This window comes from Geotrypetes seraphini, chromosome 2 (assembly GCF_902459505.1).
Source record: "Geotrypetes seraphini chromosome 2, aGeoSer1.1, whole genome shotgun sequence".
In the NCBI taxonomy this organism is placed as follows: domain Eukaryota; kingdom Metazoa; phylum Chordata; class Amphibia; order Gymnophiona; family Dermophiidae; genus Geotrypetes; species Geotrypetes seraphini.
The window spans coordinates 431063135-431086804 of NC_047085.1; the positions used below are offsets into that span (position 1 = coordinate 431063135).

Consider the following 23670-nt stretch of genomic DNA (forward strand, 5'->3'; position numbering starts at 1 on the left):
TGTGCTACAATCTAGTCTACATTCCTGAGTTGTGAGCAACAGAAAGGGTTGATTAATGTGGCTGGCAAGCAGGATAGAGATGCCCGAGAATAAAATGGGCCTGTGTTGCAAAAGGGAGAAAGTTGGACCGTGGAATTTTCTTGGTGGAAGTACAAGCTACTCAAGATGTGAACAGAAAGCATCCAGTTCAGAATAGTCATGGTGCAGTAGACTGAATGCAAAAAATGAACTCTTAATTATGTAAGACAGTATAACCACCCCTTATTGAGTGTTCTAACTTGAACCTTCAAGAACAGCACAGAAATCCTTTAATTTAGGACACACAATGTTTCTGTGTTTCTGCCCAGTCTACATGGATAGAATGATCCAGACTAGTTGTCATATCCAGATGCACATTTATAACTCCTGAACTGGTGTAAATGTTCGTGGCCATATTTTAGCTTCACTTTCAGTGAGAATTTTGATTAAAACCCATTTAGTTAATATTAAAATGATTACATTTAAATGATGTTGGGATGATTATTGCCACTAGTGAAGACACAGGCATAAATGTACAAGTTGCACCGCAATGTTTATTCTATTTTTTACATTTCACAGTGATTAATATAACTAGCAAATCACTGGATCAAGCAGCAACATTCTTCTTTGACCCAGAAATAATCTTGTGAGGAATAGGCAGATCATCCTATTGCTTTGATCAAAGGTGCTTATGTTGCCTATGTAAAATAAACTTACAATCACTGCCCTTTTGAATTTCACCTATAGGCATCAGGCTCTTAGGGGGTAATTGTACAACGAAGCCCTTTTACTACACTGCGTTAAATGCTAATGAGCACTAAACATGCAAAAAAGATTTACCTCAAAACACATTAAATTGTATTGCAGTAAATTGCCTTTCAGTGTGTATTAATTGCACATTATTTATTTTTTTTTTAATTTTTTGAGTGGGGACATATCATGAGCAGGGAAATGGGCAGGGATGCATTCTCCAGCTAGTATGTTCACTCACTAACTGGTTAACCCAGAGTTAACTTTTTTACTGGTACTGCAAGTGAATATCGGCCCTGATTCTGTATAGGGCGCGATAAAGTTAGGCAGCGGTACGACTGCTGCCACCACCTAAATAACCAATCAAAGCACACATTTTCAGGAAAAAAAAAACCAACTAGATATACCGTTCTAAGGCGCTGGTCTCATGCCTACGGAGGTGCATAGCAATACGTATGGACATGCAAGGCAGGTGGAGGTGGGGTTTGTGCCAGAAGTTGCCTTACGCATCTATATGCATTGCTATGCGCCTCTGTAGGCATGAGATTAATGCCTTAAATGTAGGCCTTTAAAATACTGGCTTATGTTTAAGGTGCCTGTACAAAACTATAATCTTGGTTCTATAACGCACTGTGACAGAGTGCATGAAACCCTGCCACTTCCCCTGCTTGACACTGCTGCTCAGACTCAGAATAAACCTCAGGAAAACCCAGCACTCCCCCTTCTGGCTAAATTGTCTCACAACCACAGCAGCAGTGAGAAAGAGGTTTCCTCAAGAAGAGGAGAGGGAAGAAAAGTAGGAAACCAGGAAGTGACTCAGGGGAACTTAAAAGGCTGAGCCAGACCCAAAAGGAGAGGTGTGCTAGAGGGAACCTAGGAGCTGGAGAAGCTGCTTGGAAGGGCTTGGCACTGACAGAGTTTGTAGGAGGTAAGATACTACTGCATTTAAAAACCTGCCTTTGTTCAGTGCCTGCTAAGACCTGGGACCAAATGCTGCCTAACTGTTTCCTGCACCTAAAATAAAGACTGTTTGGGGTGTGTCAAGTCCTATGGAGAATGGGACTTGTGATTGGGAAAAGATTAGGGAAAAGCCTACTTGTTTTCTTGGAAGAACACAAACTTATAGGAGCCTGTGAAGAAACAGGCTCTGCACTACTGTTTAATTAAAGAGGTTTTTTTTTTTCTTGAATGCCCAGAGTGTGGTCTGTCTGTCCGTCTGTGCAACCCTTCTCCAGAACTTGCTGCCCACAAGCGCATCATGTGGTTGACTGACAATCGCAAGGCTGCTGGCCTGCAATGTAGGCACAATTGTGACCAGGAAATGTGCACATGATTGGAAAAACGAATACATTCAGAAAGCCTACAATGATGCCATGCTGAATTTGGCCTTAGTGCCTGAGAAAGTGCCACGTTAAAATGCGCTAAGGCCGTATTCTAGCACTGTTTAGTAAAAGAGCCTCATAGCCATTTTGGCCTGTTTCTGGCCACATATGCATGTAAATAGTCTGTTATAAAATTCTGGTATGAAAGAAGTTTGGGTAGAGTTCGAGTGGATTTTTGCATGCATTATTTGGAGCCTATCTTATACAACAGTACTTGCCAATTTTTTCCAGGCTGTGATTTATCAACTCCACCAATTGCAGCCCACCTTGAAGCACTGAATCTTTTATGCCAAGCGCCACCTTAACCCTTTATTTGGCATTGTTGCTCAGAAGCAACATGTGACTTCTATGGCTCTTACGGGAGATCTACATCTCCATAAGAACATAAGAATTGCTGCTGCTGGGTCAGCCCAGTGCCCTAACTGAGACTGAGACTAGCCCTACCTGCATACATTCTGGTTCAGCAGGAACTTGTCTAACTTTGTCTTGAATCCCTGGAGGGTGTTTTCCCTATAACAGCCTCCGGAAGAGCATTCCAGTTTTCCACCACTCTCTGGGTGAAGAAGAACTTCCTTACATTTGTATGGAATCTATCCCCTTTTAACTTTAGAGAGTGCCCTCTCATTTTCTCTACCTTCGAGAGGGTGAACAACCTGTCTTTATCTACTAAGTCTATTCCCTTCATTCTTTTGAATGTTTCGATCACATCCCCTCTCAGTCTCCTCTTTTCAAGGGAGAAGAGGCCCAGATTCTCTAATCTTTCACTGTACGGCCACTCTTCCAGCCCCTTAACCATCTTAGTTGCTCTTCTCTGGACCCTTTCGATAGTACCGTGTCTTTCTTCATGTACGGCGACCAGTGCTGGACGCAGTACTCCAGGTGAGGGCGCACCATGGCCTGGTACAGCGGCATGATAACCTTCTCCGATCTGTTCGTGATCCCCTTCTTAATCATTCCTAGCATTCTGTTCGCCCTTTACGCCGCTTCCTGTTTACGTGGCACTGTTGCTCTCATTCAACATAAAGTTACTTAAGCAGCCTTTTCACCATCTGCTAATTAAAGGGTTAATATAGCACACAGTAATATCTTGAGACTCATTACATTTTTCTCTTCTTACTGAATGACTTCACTGGTGTCACCCAGGGCTTATATAGCTTGGGGCTATGAGATATTTGAGTCTCAAGATATTACTGTGAGCAACTCCACCAAGGCATATCATAATGTACTTCCAGGCTGGATCAAAACCCCAAAAACAGCGTGTGCGACTCTGTTTGGGGTCATGACCCACAATATGGGAAGCTCTGCTATAAAGGAAAATAGGCACCTACTTTACTTTGCGAAATACTAGCACAACTAGCACATATGTTTTTCGTTGTGAGCACTTCTGACAGCCATAGAGTAATGTGATAGTCCACATGAAGAAACTTAGTGATCCTACTGAATACATGTTGACATCGGTGAAAATAACAATCAAATTTGGTGCTAATTTGCATCTTTGTTGTATTCCTACTAGAATTAGATTCTAAAATACTGATGCACCTACCTCCAGAATGTCATAGTTGCAGGTTGGATGAAACTCAATGCTGAACTCATGAATGATGAGCTGGATACTGCTGCCTGGAATAGTCTCAATATACCACACACATTCCTTATTGTCAGGGTACTTGTTGGGATAGCCTGGACTGTTGAAGGATCCTGTGGCACCTCTCAGATCTCCTCCACAACCTGAAGAAACAGCAGAAGGTATTGGTGAATGAAGCAGTATAGAATCTATACCATTTAAAAATGAGGTGGGCAATTTTAAGAAAGATTCACACAAGTAAAACTACCTGTGGAAAAATGCACTACGTAATGAAGATATAAATTTGTGCTTGTATTCTATATATGGACACAAATACCTGTATTTTATAAAATACTCATCTAAATTGTAACTCTGCTTCTGCTAACGTCTAAACCTGGCTACACCTTTTTTGCATGTAACACAGTGTTTCCCAAAGCTGTCCTGGAGAAACCCCCAGCAAGTCAGGTTTTCAGGATATCCACATCAAGTATTCATGAGAGAGATTTGCATGCACCTCCTCCACTGCATGCAAATCTCTCTCATGAATATTCATTGCAGATATCCCGAAAACCTTCCAGGATAGATTTGTGCATAGGCACAATTGCCACTTTCATCATCCCTGGTGGTCCAGAGGTGCAGCAGGCAGGAGCAAGCTTTCCGCCTCCTGTCCCGCTGCAAACCCGGCCAGTTGCAGCTCGTTTCTTCTGATGCTGAGCAGCAATGAGTGGGAGTGAGCTTTGACGCTCTTCCTCGGTGCTCAATGGCTTCTTTGACTGGCTCCTGCTGTACTCTGGACCACCAGGCCAGAGGATGTAGGAGGACGGAGCAAAGTGCAGAGCGAGGGAAGGGGGTTGGGTGCAGAGTCTGACAGGGGAGGGAAGAAAGGGAGCAAGGTGCAGAGTCTGACAAGGGAGGGAAGGGGGCTGGGTGTAAAACCTGACAGGGTGGAGGGGGGGGCTGGGTGCAGAGTCTGACAGGGGAGGGAAGAAAAGGGTCTAGGTGCAGAGCCTGACAGGGGATGTAAGGAAGGGGGCTGGGTGCCGAGTCTGATGAGGGGAAGGGGGCTAGATGCAGTGCCTGATGGGGAAGGGAGAGAAGTGGGCTGGGGACTGGGTGCAGAGCCTGGCAGGGAGAGGCTGGGTGCAGGGGGTAGGGAGTTGGGAAGGCAGGGAGGACAGATGCTCAGGGGTTTGGGAAAGACAAATACTGCACATACTGGGAAAGGGTTGGGAAGGACAAATGCACGGGCTGGGGGGGTTAGGAAATGAGGAAAAGAGAGATGATGAACAGGTGGAGTAGTGGGGAGAGAAAGAAATGCTGCCAGTGGGGAAGGGAAAAGGAACGGAGAATTGTTGGACATAGGTATGTGGCATGAGAGAGAAATAGAGATGATGTATATGGGGAAAAGAAGAAAGAGGAAGAATTGTTGGACATGATAGTGGTGAAGAGGAGGGAGGGAGAAATGTTACACTGGGAGGGAAGAGAGATGACCCAAAGAAGGGGGAGATGTCAGACCACTGGAATGGGAAGGAGAGAGAGAGAGATGCCAGACCACAGAATGGAAAGGAAGGAGGGGAGAGAGATGCCAGACAGATGTCAGACTGCAGAAAGGAGAGGAGAGAGAGGTTAGACCTTGGGAAGAGGGCGGGAAGGAGAGAGGGATGCCAGACCATGGGAGAGGAGAGAGATTCCAGGCTATGGGAAGGAGAGGAGAAAGATGACAGACCTTATGAGGGGGAAGGGGGAAGACAGAGATGTCTTACCATGGGAGAGGGAAGAGATGGTGCATAGGGATGGAGGGGAAGGGGAGACAGGGAAGAGATGGTGCACAGCAATGGGTGCGACAGGAAAAAAGATAGAAGAAATGCTCTATATGGATAGATGGAATATGGGAAAAGAAAGAGGGAGGAGATGGTACACATGGATAGATGGGAAGGGAAGGCATGGAAAAGTAGAGCTTGCAGGGGCCCCCAAACAAAAAAGCATTCCGCTACCTATGGATTTGTGAATCAGTGATATAACATTTTATGAACTCCAGAAGGAAGCTTTCTCTGGCATGAGTATCAGCAGTAAATTTGAGAGACTGAGAGACTCTGAGAGGACAGAAGACATTTCTCTAGGTAAGTGAACATCATTTTGCGCTGTGCTTTGATAATTTTTGGATAAAAGATAAATTGTAGATTCCTTTATAAAATCATTCATAGTACTGAAAATTGGAAGGTGGCCAATGTTAGGATTTTTAACAAGGCTTCCAGTGGTGATCTGGGAAATTATAGACCTGTAAGCCTGATTTTGGCACGGTGCAAAATAGTAGAAGCTATTACAAAAAATAAAATTATGGAGCACATAGGCAAACATGGTTTAATGGGACAGAGTGAGCATGAGTTCAGCCATGTCTTGCCTTACCAATTTACTTCATTTCTTTTAAGGTGTGAATAAACATGTGGCTGAAGGTAAGCCAGTTGATGTGGAGGGACATTTTTGATGGTGCATCTAAATACGACTTTGGACATTTCCTGCAAGACATCCAAAAGTCAGGGCAGAGAAACATCCATTTTTGAAACCGCTAGATGTCCAATTTTTTTTTTTAAATTACCTATTTTAATATCTTGGCAGGATGGCAACATCTTGGTCCTTAGGACATCTAACTTGGCCATTTTCAACCACAAAAACGTCCAAGTTCAAAATGTTCAATTCCAGACCAATTGGACATGGGAGGAGCCAAAATGGTAATGGACTGGCCATATGGACATGCCAACAGATCAGTGGAGCACTTTAGAAGGGCACTGCTATGAATTTCACATAAAGGGTGCTAGATACACATCTCACCATAACCCCCTTATAATTTATGTTGAGACCAAAACTTACAATACTTACATGTCTTTCACCCTAATAGCCCTTATGGCCGCAGATGACATCTAAATGGGTGTATAGTAGGGTTTTGATGGCCTCACACTTTCCACCATAAATGTAGTGGTTAGAGTGGCTTATAGGTCTGGGTCCTCCACTCTATGGTTCACTAGCCCATCCACCAGGCTACTTAAGACACCTGTGTAATGCTCTACTAGGCTTTTCTATACCATGTGCATCTATTCTAGAGAAAGGTTTGCACTGTTTTATTCAGATCTTTGTGGGGTGGGAGGGGGGTCAGTGACCACTGGAGAAGTATGGGGGGAGTTTATAAATTCTTAAGAAAACTGAGACTTAGCTTTGGAATCATTACTGTTTCATTCCCCACCGACGCGTTTCATTCTTCTTCAGGGTCGGGGAAAGTAAAGAAATGTTCAGGCTATCAGCATTTAGCTTATCAGCATTTAGCTTACTGTACTTTCCCTGACCCTGAAGAAGAATGAAACGCGTCGGTGGGGAATGAAACAGTAATGATTCCAAAGCTAGAGACTTTTAAAATATTAAAAGGATTTGATAAAATAGACCAGGAAACAGCATTACTAACATTTTCGGAGGTGACACGGACACGGGGTCATAGCCTGAAACTGAGTAGCAGCAGGTTTAGGACAAATGTTAGGAAGTTCTGTTTCACACAGCGAGTGGTTGGCGCTTGGAATGCTCTCCCGGAGGAGGTTGTGGCGGAGACTACTGTTCCGAGTTTCAAGCGCAACTTGGATGCACATCTTCTTGAAAACCATATTAAGGGATACGGGAAATCCGGGTCTCCTAAAAGGTGTACTTAAATGGGCCACCGCGTGCGCGGATCGCCGGACAAGATGGACCTTGGTCTGATCCGGTGAAGGCATTTCTTATGTTCTTATGAATATATTTATAAGATTGGTTTCAACAAAAGCTCTGGCACTTTAATAAGGAAATGAAATAAAATGAAACAAAAAACTTTACAAAATTATAATTAGATATAGATTAATTGATAAACACCAGTTTTTAAGTTCTGATGAGGACAGTCACCACACAGGCTCCTTTGTTGAGAGTTTAAGTGTGGCATACTGAGGAACTTCGGTGGGATAAATAACTATATAAGAATTTAATATTTAAGAATTTACTATCTAAGAACTAATTATTATTTGAGAACTAATTATTTAAGGAGGTGCAATTAAAGAACCAGTTAGTGGAAGTGTTTATTTAACTGCACCATAGATATGGGACGAGTGGGCAATAAAGACATGGAACGCGCTTCCAGAGGATGTGATAGGCCAGAGCACATTACAGGGGTTCAAGGAAGGTTTAGATAGGTTCCTAAAGGATAAGGGGATCGAGGGGTACAGATAGAACTAGTGGTAGGTTAGATAGAACTAGAGGTAGGTTATAGAAATAGTCAGAAACCACTTCACAGGTCACAGACCTGATGGGCCGCCGCGGGAGCGGACCGCTGGGCGCGATGGACCTCTGGTCTGACCCAGTGGAGGCAACTTCTTATGTTCTTATGGTGCCACTACTTGTTTTGTCCCTTAATATTTAGGCATAGTGCTGGGTAAATGCCCTGCACAACATCTTAAAAATTTGTTTTGAAAATTGGCATTTGGACATTTTAGGCAATTTAATATATTCAAGTGCCGGTTTATGCCATTTTTTGGGAGGTTTTTCTCTTGAAAATGAGCCCCTTAGTGTATCTAGATTTTCAGAGAGCTAGTGGCAAAGTTCCTCATGAGAGACTCCTGAGAAAATTAGAGTCATGGGATAGGAGGCAATGTTCTGTTGTGGATTAGGAATTGATTATTAGAAAAAAAACAACAACAGAGATAGGGTTAAATGGCCCTTTTTTAATGGAGGAGGGTAAATAATAGTTTCCCAGGGATGCATACTGGGATTGGTGCAATTTAACCTATCTATAAATGATCTGGAAACTGGAGCGACAAGTGAGGTGATTAAATTTGCAGATGACCCAAAACTATTCAAAGTTGTCCAAAACACATGAAGACTGTGAAAAATTGCTGGCAGACCTTAGGAAATTGGAAGACTGGCCATCCAAATGGCAGATGAAATTTAATGTGGACAAATGCAAAATGATGGACATCGTTACCTTATCCCGGGGGCCACCCTAGAAGTCAACACCCATGAAAGTTATTTAAAAAACCCCAAACAAAACAGGGGACACTCAATGAAGTTACATAGAAATACTTTTAAAACAAATAGGAGGAAATGTGTTTTCATTCAAAGAATAGTTAAGCTTTGGAACTCATTGCTAGAGGATGTGGTGAGCTTCCGAACTAACTGAATCAAAACCTTCTACTTTCTAAACAACAGTAAAAATGAACCAAAAATGAGTGTTAATACTTCATGAAACAGGGATGCTCTGAAATGAGAACAGAAAGCTTAAAACAAGAGTGCCATAGAGGAACCGAGTTCTAGAAAGTCTACCCTGACATTTCTTATCCCAATTTTGAACATTATAGAGGGGGAGTTAGAGGGTTTTCAGCAGTGACAGGAATCTTTTGATGCTGCTAGACTTTCTTGTACGTCCAAGTAGAAAAAGAAAAATGGTGAAACAGCTCACGAAGGAGGTTGCTTATATGAAAGCCACTCTCTGACTCATTGCTCTGCAGTGCAACAAACTGAATTACTGGAAAAAGGACCCAGTGACTATTTTAAATGCCAGCTGCGGCAGTCAAAAAATATTTGCATATCGCCACCGCTACCTGGACAGTGGATGGCAATGACTATCCAGAAAAGGTGGTCAGAGCTGTAACTTATCCAGACAGTGGCAATGCCTGGATATCTGTCCTAGGCTGCCTGGATATCTGTCCTAAGTTATCCGGATATGTATAACTTGTGCACATACTCAGCACTCTTTACGCAGCGTTATTAAATCACCCTCCCCTCGCTATATTTATATTCATATGCAGGCAGGATGTTTAATTGCTTTACATAGTATAGATCAGTGTTTCTCAACTCAGTCCTGGAGTACCCCCTTTCCAGTCAGGCTTTCAGGATATCCACAATGAATATACATTTAAGGGTAAACTAGATGCACATCTCCTTAAGAGTGGCATAGAGTGATACGGGTATGGGTAAGCTGGATGCACATTTCCCTATGAGAAGCATAGAGTGATATGGGGACCAAAACCATGCCAGGATACTCCTGGCGGGGCCTCCGCGTGTGCGGATCGCCGGACTTGATGGACCTAAGGTCTGATCCGGAGATGGCAATTCTTATATTCTTATAAACTTGATTTGCATCCACTACCTCTATTATATGCAAATTTCTTTCATGCATATTCATTGTGGATATCCTGAAAAGCTGACTGGCAAGGGGATAGTCCAGGACCGAGTTGAGAACCACTGGTATAGATTTCAGAATATGTGGTGATTGCGATTTTACGTTATTTCTGAAGTATACTGTCTTGAGTATTATTGCAGAGGTAGTGACCAATCTACTGTACATGCATGTGAAAAATGATGCATTATGGGGTCCTTTTATTAAGGCGCGCTAGTGCGTCAGCGCATGCTATATATTAGCGCACACTAAATGCTAATGCGTAGCAACACGCCCATAGCATATAATGGACACGTTGACACGTGTTAGCATTTAGCGTGCACTAAGACACACTAGCGCGCCTTATTAAAAGGACTCCTATGTGTTATTCCACTGACTCTCAACACAGGTTCCAGAAGCAATGCTTTCAGAAACTTGCACTATTCAGCTAATTAGGAGTAAGCGTTGACTGCCATATAATTTCCTTTCCTTCACAGTCTCTGTAGGTTAGCTGAGAGGATGTGCTTCTCTTATCAAGAGGAAACATAGATATGCTGTATATGCACATTCAGATTAGCTGTGTTTAATAGCTTAATGTTTCAGAAATCTAATCAAAGCCAGTCTCTATGTAAAGTACTATCATGTACAGCTAAAACAATAAAGTCCAGAGTTTGAAATATTTATTGTTCCTTTCATTGTGTAAGAATATGGTACAAGGAAATAATAATTTAAATAAAGAACAATGAAAGATAATTTAGCTCATGCTTTTTTGACCGTAGCTCAAGGCAACTTACATTCAGGTATAGTCCTCCTCCCCTTCCAAGGGCTTCAAATCTAGTTTGGTACTTGAGAAGTGAAGGGCCTGGCTCAAGATTTCAAAGAGCATCAGTGGGAGAAGCAGGATTAAAATCTGTGCTTCCTTCATACACAGCCTGTTGCTCTAATTAGAGAATGACATGAGGACAAATTGTTTCCTGTCCCCGCGGGAACTCATTTTCCCGTCCCTGCGAGTTCCTTTCCTGTCCCTGCCCTGTTCCTGCAAGCTCTCTCCTCATCTGCGCAAGCCTCAAACACTTTAAAATCGTAAGTGTTTGCGGTTTTTCTCGATTTAATGAAGTGATAATCACATAGAGGGAATAAATGTACAATGGCTTCCTGGCTTGATGTAAGGGCTCAGTTTGGACAGAGCTGTACTATTCTCATCGTTAGCAAAACAGTTCAACATTCAAGGAAAGACTCAGACTTAATTTCCAACTGTTTATTACAAATAAGTGAAGAAGGAACATTGATGAATATAATGGAAACGGAGTGCAGAGCGATTCTGGTTCAACACAACGTGAAGAATCTTTCTGCAGAATGAGTAACACTATCTGAATGCAGTCCAGTTGACTGACTGTAGCTGAATGCTGACAGACTGAAGGAGTGGCCATTGAGTTAATGAAGAGATGGATGTTGAATTAATTGCTTAAAAAAAGTACTGATGGGAATTTGAGGGATGGTGAGAAGGAGGCTGTGAAATGCCTACTTTTGGAGCCGGAAATGGAAATTCTCTTGCATTAGAGGGAGGGGTGCAAACAAATACATCAAATGCCTAGGGGCTCTGGAATTGACTCAGAGTCAAGGCAGTATCTTGGACTAAGGCATAAAGCCAGGAAGGTCTCAAGGAGACTGGAGGAAATGAGTCACATGCAACATTTAACCTATAGAAACAGAGAGGGTTAACATTTAAAATGATCTAACTAGGCTGGGCAGTCTGAAGGCGGAGGGGTAGAGCTGGAAGTTATCCAGGCACCACAGATATACAATCCTGGTGGTGGATAGTAAATGGACATTTTGGATCACATATGATGCTATTCTGAGTATGCCCAGATTGCTATCTGGGCGCAGCATTTGATATTTACATACCCAGATAACTTCAAGGTATGTAAATATCCAAATATTTAGTGTCGGTACCCAAATAGGAGCTGACATCAATTTTCCATATTTAATTTAGCCAGTAGTAGTTAGCATTTAAAGGAATACTGACTGCCATTAGGTGAATGTTGATTTATTTAGCTTACAGGTTGACAGTTGAATGCCAAGCAAAATCTAAACATACACACTCAAGCTGAGGAGGTCGAACAAGTTCCAGCAGAGACATCCCTTTAAATATCATGGACCTAAAGTATTCTAAATGAAATAAACAAAACATTTTAAATAGAATCTGTGACTCCATCAGAAGTCAATGTAAATTTTGTATAGGGATGTGGCTCATTCCTTTTGTAATTTTCTTAATATAATACTGGCTGCAGCATTTTCAACCATTATTGAAAAAGCTGCAGCTGTCAAATTTTCTTGGGCAGGCTTATCAGAAATGCAAATGTATAGTTATCAAATCTTGTAGAACCTGCTTAAAACGGCTTAGATCCAGATAGATTCATAATTGCCAAACCAGATGTAACTTTCATAAGAACATAAAAGTTGTCATACTAGGACAGACCTAAGGTCCCTCGAGCCCTGTATCCTATTTCCAAGAGTGGCCAATCCAGGTAACACACATACCCAGCAAGGTCCCAAAGAGTAAAATAGATTTTATGCTGCTTATCCTAGGAATAAGCAATGGACTTCCCCAAGTCCATCTTAATAATGACTTCTAGACTTCTCTTTTAGGAAGTTATCCAGACCTTTTTTAAACCCTGCTAACTGCTTTTCCACCATGTTGCCTAGCAACAAATTCCAGAGTTTAATTACACAATGAGTGAAAAAATATTTTCTCTAGTTTGATTTAAATATACTACTTAGTAGCTTCATTGATTATGTGTACCGCTTTGTTATTGTATAAGGAAGGGTGGTAAATTAAAATAAACTATAAATCATGCCCCCTAATCTTAGTATTTTTGGAAATAGTAAATAAGGCCTATTTCAATATAGTCACTTAGTTATTAATTTAACAATGCTCATTGATACCAAGGAGAGGAAGCCCAAAATCTAAAGACAAAGAAAGAACTTTGGAAAGACAACCACATCAATGGAACAAGGACAAGCACATCCATGTGAACTAACTGCCTTCTGCTTGGGTTAAGTCTTTGAGTACTGATGGACACTACCCCTGGACACCCTAGACATATACATCACAACATACTTAAAACAGGCTGAGCACTTCAAGTACATAATTCTGGCGGCAAGTCTCAGCAGGTTGGCTCATTCTTAATCTAATCAGAAAGACTTTTCAAAAAAAGACACCCCTAAGGCCTCATTATTCCTGTTCATCTCTGCAAAGATGCTGTGAAACTCTATGGAATTCTAGTTCACTGTACAAGTTCTCTGCTTCATACAAAGGAGTGTGGAAAAAGCAGAAGTCATTCAGCCTGGGCTGTCAAATACAAAGTACAATTGAAGGTCTTAGAGCAATGGCATAGCCAGATGCCCAGTTTTGGGTGGGCCTGAATCAAAAGGGACTGAGCACGAGAACCTAACCTCTGACCATTATCCCCTCCTCCCTGCAGATGATCCAGTATCCCTCAAACCCCTCCCTCTGTGTACCTTTCAAACATTTCAGTTCTTCACTGGCAGCAAGCTGTGATTCGTATATATTGTTGCACTGGTCCCAGAGCCTTTCCTCTGATGCAACCTCCTGTTTCTGCCTAGGTAGGACCACATAAGAGGGAAGACCATGTGGCTAGCACATTAGCATGTATGAGTAACTGCTCGCTGCCGATGAAAACCTGAAATATTTAAAAGGTACATGGTGGCGGCGAGGGGGGGGGGGAAGGGATTTGAAAAATGTTAAAATAGCTGTGCCGCTGCTGGATGGGCCTTATAGTCAGACACAACAGGCTCTTTCCTCTTCCAGAAAACAGAGACCAAGGTTAGTACCTCTTGTATCAGAAAAAAGATTATGCAGTTCACCTGGATCTGTGCATATGGAAATAAGAGGCCTGTAGGGTGAAATGATTGAGTACTGATTCAAGCGCAAGATTTGTGATCGTCTTTGTACAGGTGTACTGGCAGGGGAACCAGGGATACCGATTTCTGGACCTGTACTTCAGCAGAGGCCCAGGGTGGGAAAATAAGGATTAGCACATTAGTCTATTCCTGGTGTTCCTCTGGCAAATTCCAGTTTAATTAGGCCACAAATATTTCTTGAATGACTAGGACCATGATCAGAGCTTGACGTAACTACTCTTATCAGTAGGAGGGACCATGGAAGGAGAATCCAGCTGAACTCCTAGGACAAAGCATGTTGAGCTGTAAGCCGCTGCTGGGTACGACCAGTGGTCCATCATGCCCAGCAGTCCACTCACGCGGCGGCCCCCCAGGTCAAAGTGCTCTAAATGAGTGCTCTAAATGAGTCCAGCCTCACCTGTTCCAGTTTAGCAGGAACCAATAAGTATTTTTCTTCAGCACCTAGTATAAATGATAAATCCCATGGGCAGCGAGTTAACCATGCAACCAATTGTTCCGATTGTGCTGAGACCCCAGCTGCTTTGGTGAGTGATTATGTAAAGTGCATATAAAGAGGGTAGGAACTTCGTTTGTAATCATTCATAGCTACAAGTAGGCCTTACTGCACGAAGAAATGGTAGAGACACCATTGCTTGGGATATTTAAACAGCAGCTCCTGTGGTGTGCAGCCCCAAGCATGTGCCTGAAGGGGCGTGCCTAAAGGGGCACGTCATGCTCCTTGGGAGCCACAAAGGAGTCACTAGGGCCAGTTGAAGTTACTGCTGATCAAGGAGGTATCACTAGTTATGGAATGAAGGAGTCACATTTTTCATCCAAGGATAATTATTGTTGGGTGATTTTCTAATAAATAATCAAAATATATTCTGATTTATTTATTAAATAGGGTTATCTTTCTCTATTATTGATATATATATTAACATTTTATAACCAGGTTTTGTAGAGGAGGTGGCCTAGTGGTTAGAGCTGCTGCCTCAGCACCCTGAGGTTGAAAGTTCAGTCCCACTCTACTCCTTGTAACTCTGGACAAATATAAAGATGATGACAGATAAATGCCAAATAGCTCACCCAGTCTGCCCATCTATAGCATCCACTATCTCCCTCTCTTCATAAGAGATCCCACATGCGTATCCCACGCTTTCTTGAATTCAGACACGGTCTTTGTCTCTACCGCCTCTACTGAGAGACTATTCCATGCATCTTCCACCCTTTCTGTAAAGTAAGTATTTCCTTAGATTACTCCTGAGCCTATCACCTCTTAACTTCATCCCATGACGTCTCATTCCAGAGATTCCTTTCAAATGAAACAGACTTGATTCAGGTGTATTCATGCCACATAGGTATTTAAACATCTCTATTATATTTCCCTTCTCCTTGCTTTCCTCCAAAGTACACATATTGAGATATTTAAGTCTATCCCCATAAGTCTTATGATGAACACCACCAACCATTTTAGTAGCCTTCCTCTGGACCCATTCTATCCTTTTTATATCTTTTTGAAGGTGCAATCTCCAGAATTGTTCGCAATATTCTAAATGAGGTCTCACTAGAGTCTTATAAAGGGGCATTAATACCTCTTTTTCCCTACTGGCCACACCTCTCCCTATATACAATAGTATCCTTCTAGCTTTTTCTGTTGCCTTTTTGACCTGTTAGGCCACTTTAAGATCATCACATACTATCATACCCAAGTCCCACTCCTCTTTCGTGCACAAATGTTCTTCACCCTCTAAACTGTACCATTCTCTCTTGGTCAAGCCAAATGCATGACCTTGCATTTCTTAGCATGACCTTGCATTAAATCTTAGCTGCCTAATTTCAGATCATTCTTCAAGCTAGGCCCTTCCTTGTGTTATTCACACCATCAGGGATGTCTACTCTATTGCAAATTTTGGTATCATCCTGAAAGAAGTAAATCTTACCAGACAGCCCTTAAGCAATATCACTTAACACTTAAGAGTATCTGATTACTATTCAATTAATAGTATACCACTTTGGGTGAATCGCTTCATGAAAAAGGCAGTTAAATAAAATAGAGGATTGACATTTTTTTTCTCAACACCCTAACTACAACTCAGTGAGGTGAAGTTATTTTATTTACTTTGTTAGTGCTTGTCCTGGTGCCTTTTTGCATGGCAATGGCATGCACTTAAAGGAACTGCTGATTCCATGTCATGGGCCCTGCCCCACTCCAATTCCAGAATCTCAATTGTCTGATGGGTCAGCATAATGATCCAACAACCTTCCCTCCACCTCACCAGTCCCATTCCATGGCAAAAGGTTACTACTAAACACTACCTCCTTCTAGAAAAGGAAGTGCTGGTTCTAGGTTGTGTTACCAATGGAATTGCCTTATAAAACTATCCTCTTTAAGGGCAACTCCATAACAGAGCATGTGGCAGGAGCTTATTCTATTAAGGAAAGTAGGCACTTATTTATATGTCCAGGTACAGTAGGCATTTTTCTGTCCCTGGAGGGCTGACAATAAAAAAGAAAAGAGAACTAGAGTAGGATTTGAATCTGGCTCCCTTGGTTTCAAGTCCACTGATCTAACCATTAGGCTACTCATCAGATCTACAAACTGCTCTGTTAAGAATGTCTTTAATACCTGAAGCTATCATAGACCCTGGCATGCCTTGTTGGTTTCACATTCAGGGGAGAAGGAGAGAGACAGAAACAACTGGGAGATTAAGGAAATGCCATGCCTTAATCCCTCTGGTGGACAGCTGCTCTATCTGAGCACCTTTCTGTAACCTGGACGTGACCAGGTCCAAATAAAAATGTCTGTCTATTTAGAGATGGACATCCATAGATTGGGTCCTCCCCTTTTCTGGCCAAACATGCTCAGTAGAGCAAACCAAAAAATGGAAGAAGGAGTCTTGCCTCACAATGAACCAGAACAACAGAAGAGGCAAGTGAGATGTCTAATTCCAACTTACCATTGCGTTTATTGAAATCTAATAACAATTGTCCAACAAAGTCTTTGATCAAATAGATCAACGACCCAAAGTACTTGTGTGCATGAATCCAAGGAAAGTCCAGACAAGGATCCAAGTTTTGGCGACACAGTCGCCTTCTTCAAGCAACTTTAGGTTTAGGACGTATGTCTATATCCTACATTTTAAAACTTGGGATTTGGACATCCATGCGATATGGATATCTAAATGCCAGTTTTCAGAACTCTCACAAAAGAATAGAGCTTCTACACAATCCACCACAGGAACATAAAATTATAATACATTCACAGCAACTGAGTCATTCTAATTCACTGCAACTCGTTTCCTTTTTCTGGGTTATCTTTAGACTATAAAAAAAACTTGTCACTGGCAATAACTTCTGAGAGAAACTCACTATGGAAAATCGAGTTTGAATGGCCTTCAGAAGATGATGAAGATTTCTAAATAAATGGCCCTGTATCCTGATTCCAAGGATAACCTGCATTGAATTATAAAAGCAACATGCTCACTGCTTGAGACTACAGAAACTGTGCATACTGTATGTAGACTGGCAATTATGACTCTACTACTCCCGCTGGTAATTTTCTGGTACAGTATTCCCATAATTTGTGATGAAATGCAAAAACATCTGACAGACAAGTGGAAAAAATGAGCTGTACATCAGACTGCAGTGTAGCTATTTCCTTTCTAGAATCTTCTATATGTATTATTAAGATCTTCTATATGTATTATTAAGATCTTTTTCAAGTACCTTTTTAAGTACTTTTTTTTAATTTCTTTTGCTTAAAAGTAGTGCATCTACAGCTTCCATCATCACAGGGAAAAAATACATACAACTGATATAATTGGATGACTGACTCCATAATTCTAGAGAGTGTTCCACAAGCCACTTTAGAGCTTGCTTTTGGCAATAAAAAAAGTTAAATATCAAAATGGGGGTAAATGACAGGAGCATAATTTTGCATAGATGCTAATCTATATAATTTAACTGCAAGGGGGGGGCATGGGTGGGTTGCACACTAACATGCACAACTAAGAGAATCTTGTAAGTTGCATGTGTAAGTGCCAACATTTAGGTGCTCATTTACATGGCGAAAATGATAGGGCTATTTTCGATATACGGTAATGTCCAAATCCAATGAGTCTGGACATTTTGCGGAAGATACATAAAAATCTGGTACCAAACATGCCCATTGTCAAAACTGCAAAATATGTATCTTGTTTTTTTCAAAAATGGCCATTTTTCAGATGTGCATCTTTTTGAACCACTTTCAAAAAAACACATCCCAAAAAAAACTGCACAAAACAAGCCTTTGGAATGTAAAAGGGGCCAGCATTTAAAGTAGACTGACCACACAGACATCCTAGCAATGCAGAGGGGCACCTCAGGGGGCACTGTAGTTAACTTCACATAAAAGGCCCAGGTACGCATCTTACCGTAACCCCTTTATATTGTATGGTGAGCCCTACAAAACCTACTGGATTCAAATGTTCACAATGCCAATAGTCCTTCTGTCTAAAGGTGTCACCTGTATGAAGGTACAGTAGATTCTGGGTGGGTTTTGGTGGGCTTATATCTTCCACCACAACTGTAGTAGGGTAGGATATGGGCCTGAGACCCTTTCTCTGTGAGTCCACTGCATTGACCACCAGGCTACTCCAGACACCTAGTTGCTACTCTCCTAGGACTGGGCATAACATCTGCAGCTGGAATTCAGGAAAGTATGCACTGTATTATTTACATCTTTGGGGGTTGAGAGGGGTCAATAACCAATGGTCACTTCCAGTGGTCACATCTGGTCAGTTTTGGCACTTATTCATCGTTAAAATAGGTCTAGCCCCAGATGTCCAAACTGTGCCCTGGACATATTCTTAAATGTTTGATTATGGAAGAAAAACATTCAAATTATAAGCCCCTCCTAGTCCCATCTACAGCATACCTCTAACACGCCCCTCTTGACATTTAGACAAACTACTGATCAACAGCGCATATATTTGTGTAGAATATAGGTTTCAAAAATAGCAAATTGGAAGGGTTTGGTGAAAAAAACATCCATCTGCCCCTTTATGCCACTTTTTGGACATCTTTCTTTTTTCAAAACGTGTCTAAATGTTGGCATACAAATATTGACCTATGCTCTATTCAATAATGGAATCTGAGCCATTATAGAATACTATCTTAAGCCCAGATTCATTATAAGATAGCAATTCAATCGCTGTTGGCTGATTTCTGGCCAATTTTAAACAGTGATTGATTCACTATCTTGTTTGCATGCAAATGATTTGGACAGAGGTGCAAATCATTTGCATGCACACTCCCCGACTCAATTGCTCAGTGAGCGATTGAGTCGGGGAGAGCCCTGACAGTAGTGACAGGAGAAGCAGCCTCCTGTCACTGCTGTCAGGGCTCCTGTCAACTGCCCACAACTTATGGCAGGAGGGATGCTCACCCGATGCTCCCTAAACTGCGCCACTTAAACTTATGGCAGGAGGGATGCCCGGTTCCTCCTGCCATCCGTCTCCTCTGCCACAGCCGTCCAAACCCCCCCCCCCCCGGCCACCAACGAACACCCACGTGGTGTGGGCTTAAACATATGGCAGGAGGGATGCCCACTCCTTTCCTTCCCCCCACCCCCAACAAACAAATGGCAGGAGGGATTCCAAACACCGTCCTTCCACTGGACCCGGACGACGATGACGACCCCCCTCCCCTTGCTTTTAAAAGTTGGGAGCAGGAGAGGTGCTTAATCCCTCCTGCTCCTCTGGACTCCGGTGATGCAATGCGGCCTTAGGCCCCGCCCCAGTGCATCATGTGATGCATGGGGAGGGGCCTAAGGCTCTGATTGGCTCAGGCACCTCTCCTGGGGCTAGTTGCACCAATAGGATTGGTAAGACCGTGTGGGTCAGCACCGATTTGATTTTTTGGTCGATTCAGAAAGAGCTATTGATGCACTAAAAGGTTTGCATGCAGGTCAATCATCCAATGATCGCTGTGAGAGCGACTCACACATGCGCAGAGCCTGCAGGTGAAGCCTGAACAGTTAAGAGGCAGGGGAAGCCCCAAAAGCAGCCTCCTGCCACTCAACTGCTTTTTTCCCTTTATTTTTTTTAATGGGCACAGGTGCTGTGCATGTTACACATGCACGATATCTGCCTCATTAAAAAAGGAAAAAAAGCCCCCACCATCACCACTGATGATGGCCCTCCCCAATGAATGCGACACCAGGAAGACACCCCTTCCCCGCTAGCGAAAAACAGCAGGAGGGATGGCCATTCCTCACTGCCATTTGTCCCCCTCCCCCAGTGCCAGCGAAAACAGCAGGAGGTATGCCCACTTCCTCCTGCCATGCCGAATCCCTCCATCGCGAAAGAAAATTGGCAGGAGGGACGCCCAGCCACTTTTTTGGATCGCTAAAAGTGATCACTTTTTTTAGTGCATTGGGAAGCCATGTTAGAGCATCAATTGCTCTACTAGTTTACATGGCAATTCAATGTAAATAAGCTTATTTGCATGGTTGGATCGGGGACTGAGCGATCGTGCAGAAAGCCACGCTGTGAGCCGCTTTCTGCATCGGATTGGTAAAAGCGATCATTGCTAAAGCTGATAAAACAGGTTTAGCGATGTTCGCTGGCTTTACAGCATCTGGGCCCTGGGCCCTTTTCTTTATCCTTGTGATCTTGGGCAAGTCACATAACCCTCCATTTTCCATGTGTACAATAAATTTTGAACCCAGAAAAACCTTTATAAAATTATCTCCTGTGGGTTTTATTTTACAACTGTCCATCACATGATCTCATTTTAAAAATCATCCCAGGAAACTGCTCACACATTCACATCTACTATTTTAAGTTTCCTGGATTAAAGAACATATGAGGACAAATCAAAAATGAAAGGCAATTGTTAAATTACATGATAACTGGAACAGAACTAGTGAAATGCAACATATATACAGTAGACTCTCTGTTAACTGGAATTCCAATTAACCAGAACTCTCAAGCAACCAGGAAAAAAAATCAAACAAATACTGTAATACTTTAAATAAAAATGAAAATTAAATCAATTTCTGGCAGAAATCTAAGTGTAAACTTGGCATGCTACACCCGAGTATGTCCACGCTTTGCCTACCACATGTCCAGAAGTTTGTCTGGAACAGTTTATGATATGGCATAGTAAGGGATAGGGTTACCAGATGTCCGGATTTCCCTGGACATGTTCAATTGCTCACAGTTGCTTCTATTAAAGTCGTTAAACGCATTTTATCTTTACTTTTTGATTTACCCTCGTACATACATTTGAATTTTCAAAGATATGTATACAAATAAAAACCACTCATGTTCTCCTCATACCCCTTATCCTTTTCTCAAGAGCTCTTCTTCATTCTGCTAGTAAAGTTATGCACATACAGGCTGTAAGCACATAGGTTCATCCACATATAGGCCCCCAGATTCTATATGTGGTGACTAAAGTTGCAAATACAAATTTAGCCACACGGCCAAATCACATACTGAACTTAATTATTTAACAAGCTCATCGACGCTGATAATTGGCCACTAACAAGCAATTATGTATCAGCACTAGTTGGCAATAATTCGAATCTACACACACAGCTTTCTAAGCATATTCTAGAAAGTGGCGAGTATAAATTCTAATGTGCAGATATCAAAAGGCGGCTTGGTCAAGGAAGGGGCATGGCCGGGTCATGGGCATTCTTACCAATTATACGCACTATTTTAGAATACACCTGATCTATGCAGGCATTTATACCAGGATTTAGTTGGACTAAATTTTAGTCATGAGGCAGGCCAGTATGTGCCTAACTTTAAGGTGCAGTTTATATAATAGCGCTACCTCTAACCCTCTGTTGTAGTTCCTTCCTATTTCTCCTACTGTAAACCGCGTCAAGCTCTACGAACGTGGAGATGATGCGGTATACAAACCTAAGGATTAGATTAGATTAGATTAATGTTTGACTGATGATCCTTGGTTCGTCATTCTTTGCACACATTTGTATTCTGTGTACAATTTATTCGATTTTACATTTGTATGATTTACATAGAAGGTTTTTCCTACTCCTAAAAAAGGCTTGTGTGTTGAAAAATGGCTGTGTCAAGTCCTTCAGGGACTTCTTCCATGTTTTACTGTGAATAAAGAGCCTAGAATCCTGGCCTTCTCCACGTTCTACTTCATTGCCTCCTCTACTAGAATTTTTCAGTACCATACAGAAACTAATCCAGGATGGCCAATTCTTTATACATCCATTTTCTAATCTAATCTAATCTTCGATTTATATACCGAGTCATCTCCCAGCGGAGCTCGACTCGATTTATAATTAGAGACCAGCAAAAAGACGAACAAGAGCATAAGAGAAAATAAGTGGAAAGCACTTTTTTCTCGTAAAAATAGTTTAGAAAATTACCCTTTCTTTGCATACGGGAAAGGGCACTGCTTCTGCTACAAATGGCACAATATACAAATAGATTAACTTTTGTCACCATGTAGAAATAGAGTCATATTTCTGCTTGCCCTATAATAACCTTTTGTCTGGCCTGGAGAAAAGTGGCATTGCTGTGGTTTACTAAGATCCTGAGAGGAGGGAGGTTAAACTGCTGCTGTGAATGGTCCAATTGTCTGAGAGTGTCCCTCTACACATGGAACAGAAATCTCATGCATAAAACTTACAAAATACTCCAGAAATTAATCTAATACTTCTGGGTATCTTATGGTGTACAAGCAACACAAACTTCAATGAGAATGCCACTGTTCAATGGTAGAGATCTCAACTGTACAATAGTACTTTTCATAAGACCAGCAAAATACTTGTCATTTTTAAAAACTTCTCTTTCATTCTTTAAACAGCAGAAAGAGAGAGACAAGAGAGAGAGAAAAAAAAACTCCAGGGCAGAGTGTTTGGAATCCCCTGAGAAATTGTGCAAAATACCTACTTCAGTGGTGGTTGCTCAGGAAGCCAGACAACAAATAGAAAGTTCTAGAAGTGTGGTTAGTCTCATTCTTTCCTATGCTGCGGTCTTAGTAATCACTACAGCCTGTGCGGATAATGACTCACTGTGAATCTGGATTCCATGTGGCCGATTTTGCAAATGGTACAACTTTACAGAAACTGACCTACTGATTTTGTGAATAAGAGCAAACATTCCAAGACATATGCATAGCACCTACCAAATCATTACTGTTCACAGTTTCAGACAGAAAAACATATCTTCTAGTTTTTAATATACTTGGAGAGGGGAATAGCTTTCCTCTGCCAGTAAAAAAAAACAAAAAACAGACCATGCAGAGACGTTGTTAAGGAAATGACTGATATCTGATTGCTTTTTCCTTAAACTGTAAGTTTTTAATGAGATAAAATGCTTAGCAACAGCATACCATGCAAACAGAAACCTGTGATTCAAGGCTAAATGATCTACATATATGCTTTTTCTGGTTATGCATTCTACCCTTTCCTACAAAGAGTTATTTTGTTTTTAGTTATTTGATTGATGAGTTATGTGTCAGGAACTGTCCCACTACTAGTTCTGCTTTAGATATGATTCTTCTTTAACCTCAGCCAGATTTGCTACTTTTTGGAAGAAGTCCTTTAGCTGCTTTTAATGCAGCAGGTTAAGAGTATATAATGCAAGCTCTCTCTTTTAAGGTGATATAGCCCACATTCATGGATATGGCAAGCTTTTAAAGAGATAAAGGAATGGGATGAGCTTTGCTCTCTGCAGGTATCTTCATCTCAAGGGACTTGAGCTGGATAGGATGTTTGGCTTGGGGGATGAAGTACCGCGACATTAGTTCGTGGTGATCTTTGTGGGGTTTGTTTGTTTTTATCTTTATCTTGTAGGCATTGCACTTACTATGTTGTTTCTATATTCGTTAGCAGTCATCTAGTT

General features: G+C 41.8%; 1 protein-coding gene across 2 annotated transcripts in view; it reads right to left on the bottom strand.

Annotated features, from left to right (window-relative positions):
- Positions 1 to 23670, bottom strand: part of CUBN (cubilin) — a 494825-nt gene that overhangs the window by 264725 nt on the left and 206430 nt on the right. For both annotated transcript variants that reach the window (XM_033931276.1, XM_033931275.1), the window contains exon 29: positions 3694 to 3875. In XM_033931276.1, the coding sequence (XP_033787167.1) occupies positions 3694 to 3875 (182 nt within the window). The remainder of the gene's footprint in view (positions 1 to 3693; positions 3876 to 23670) is intronic.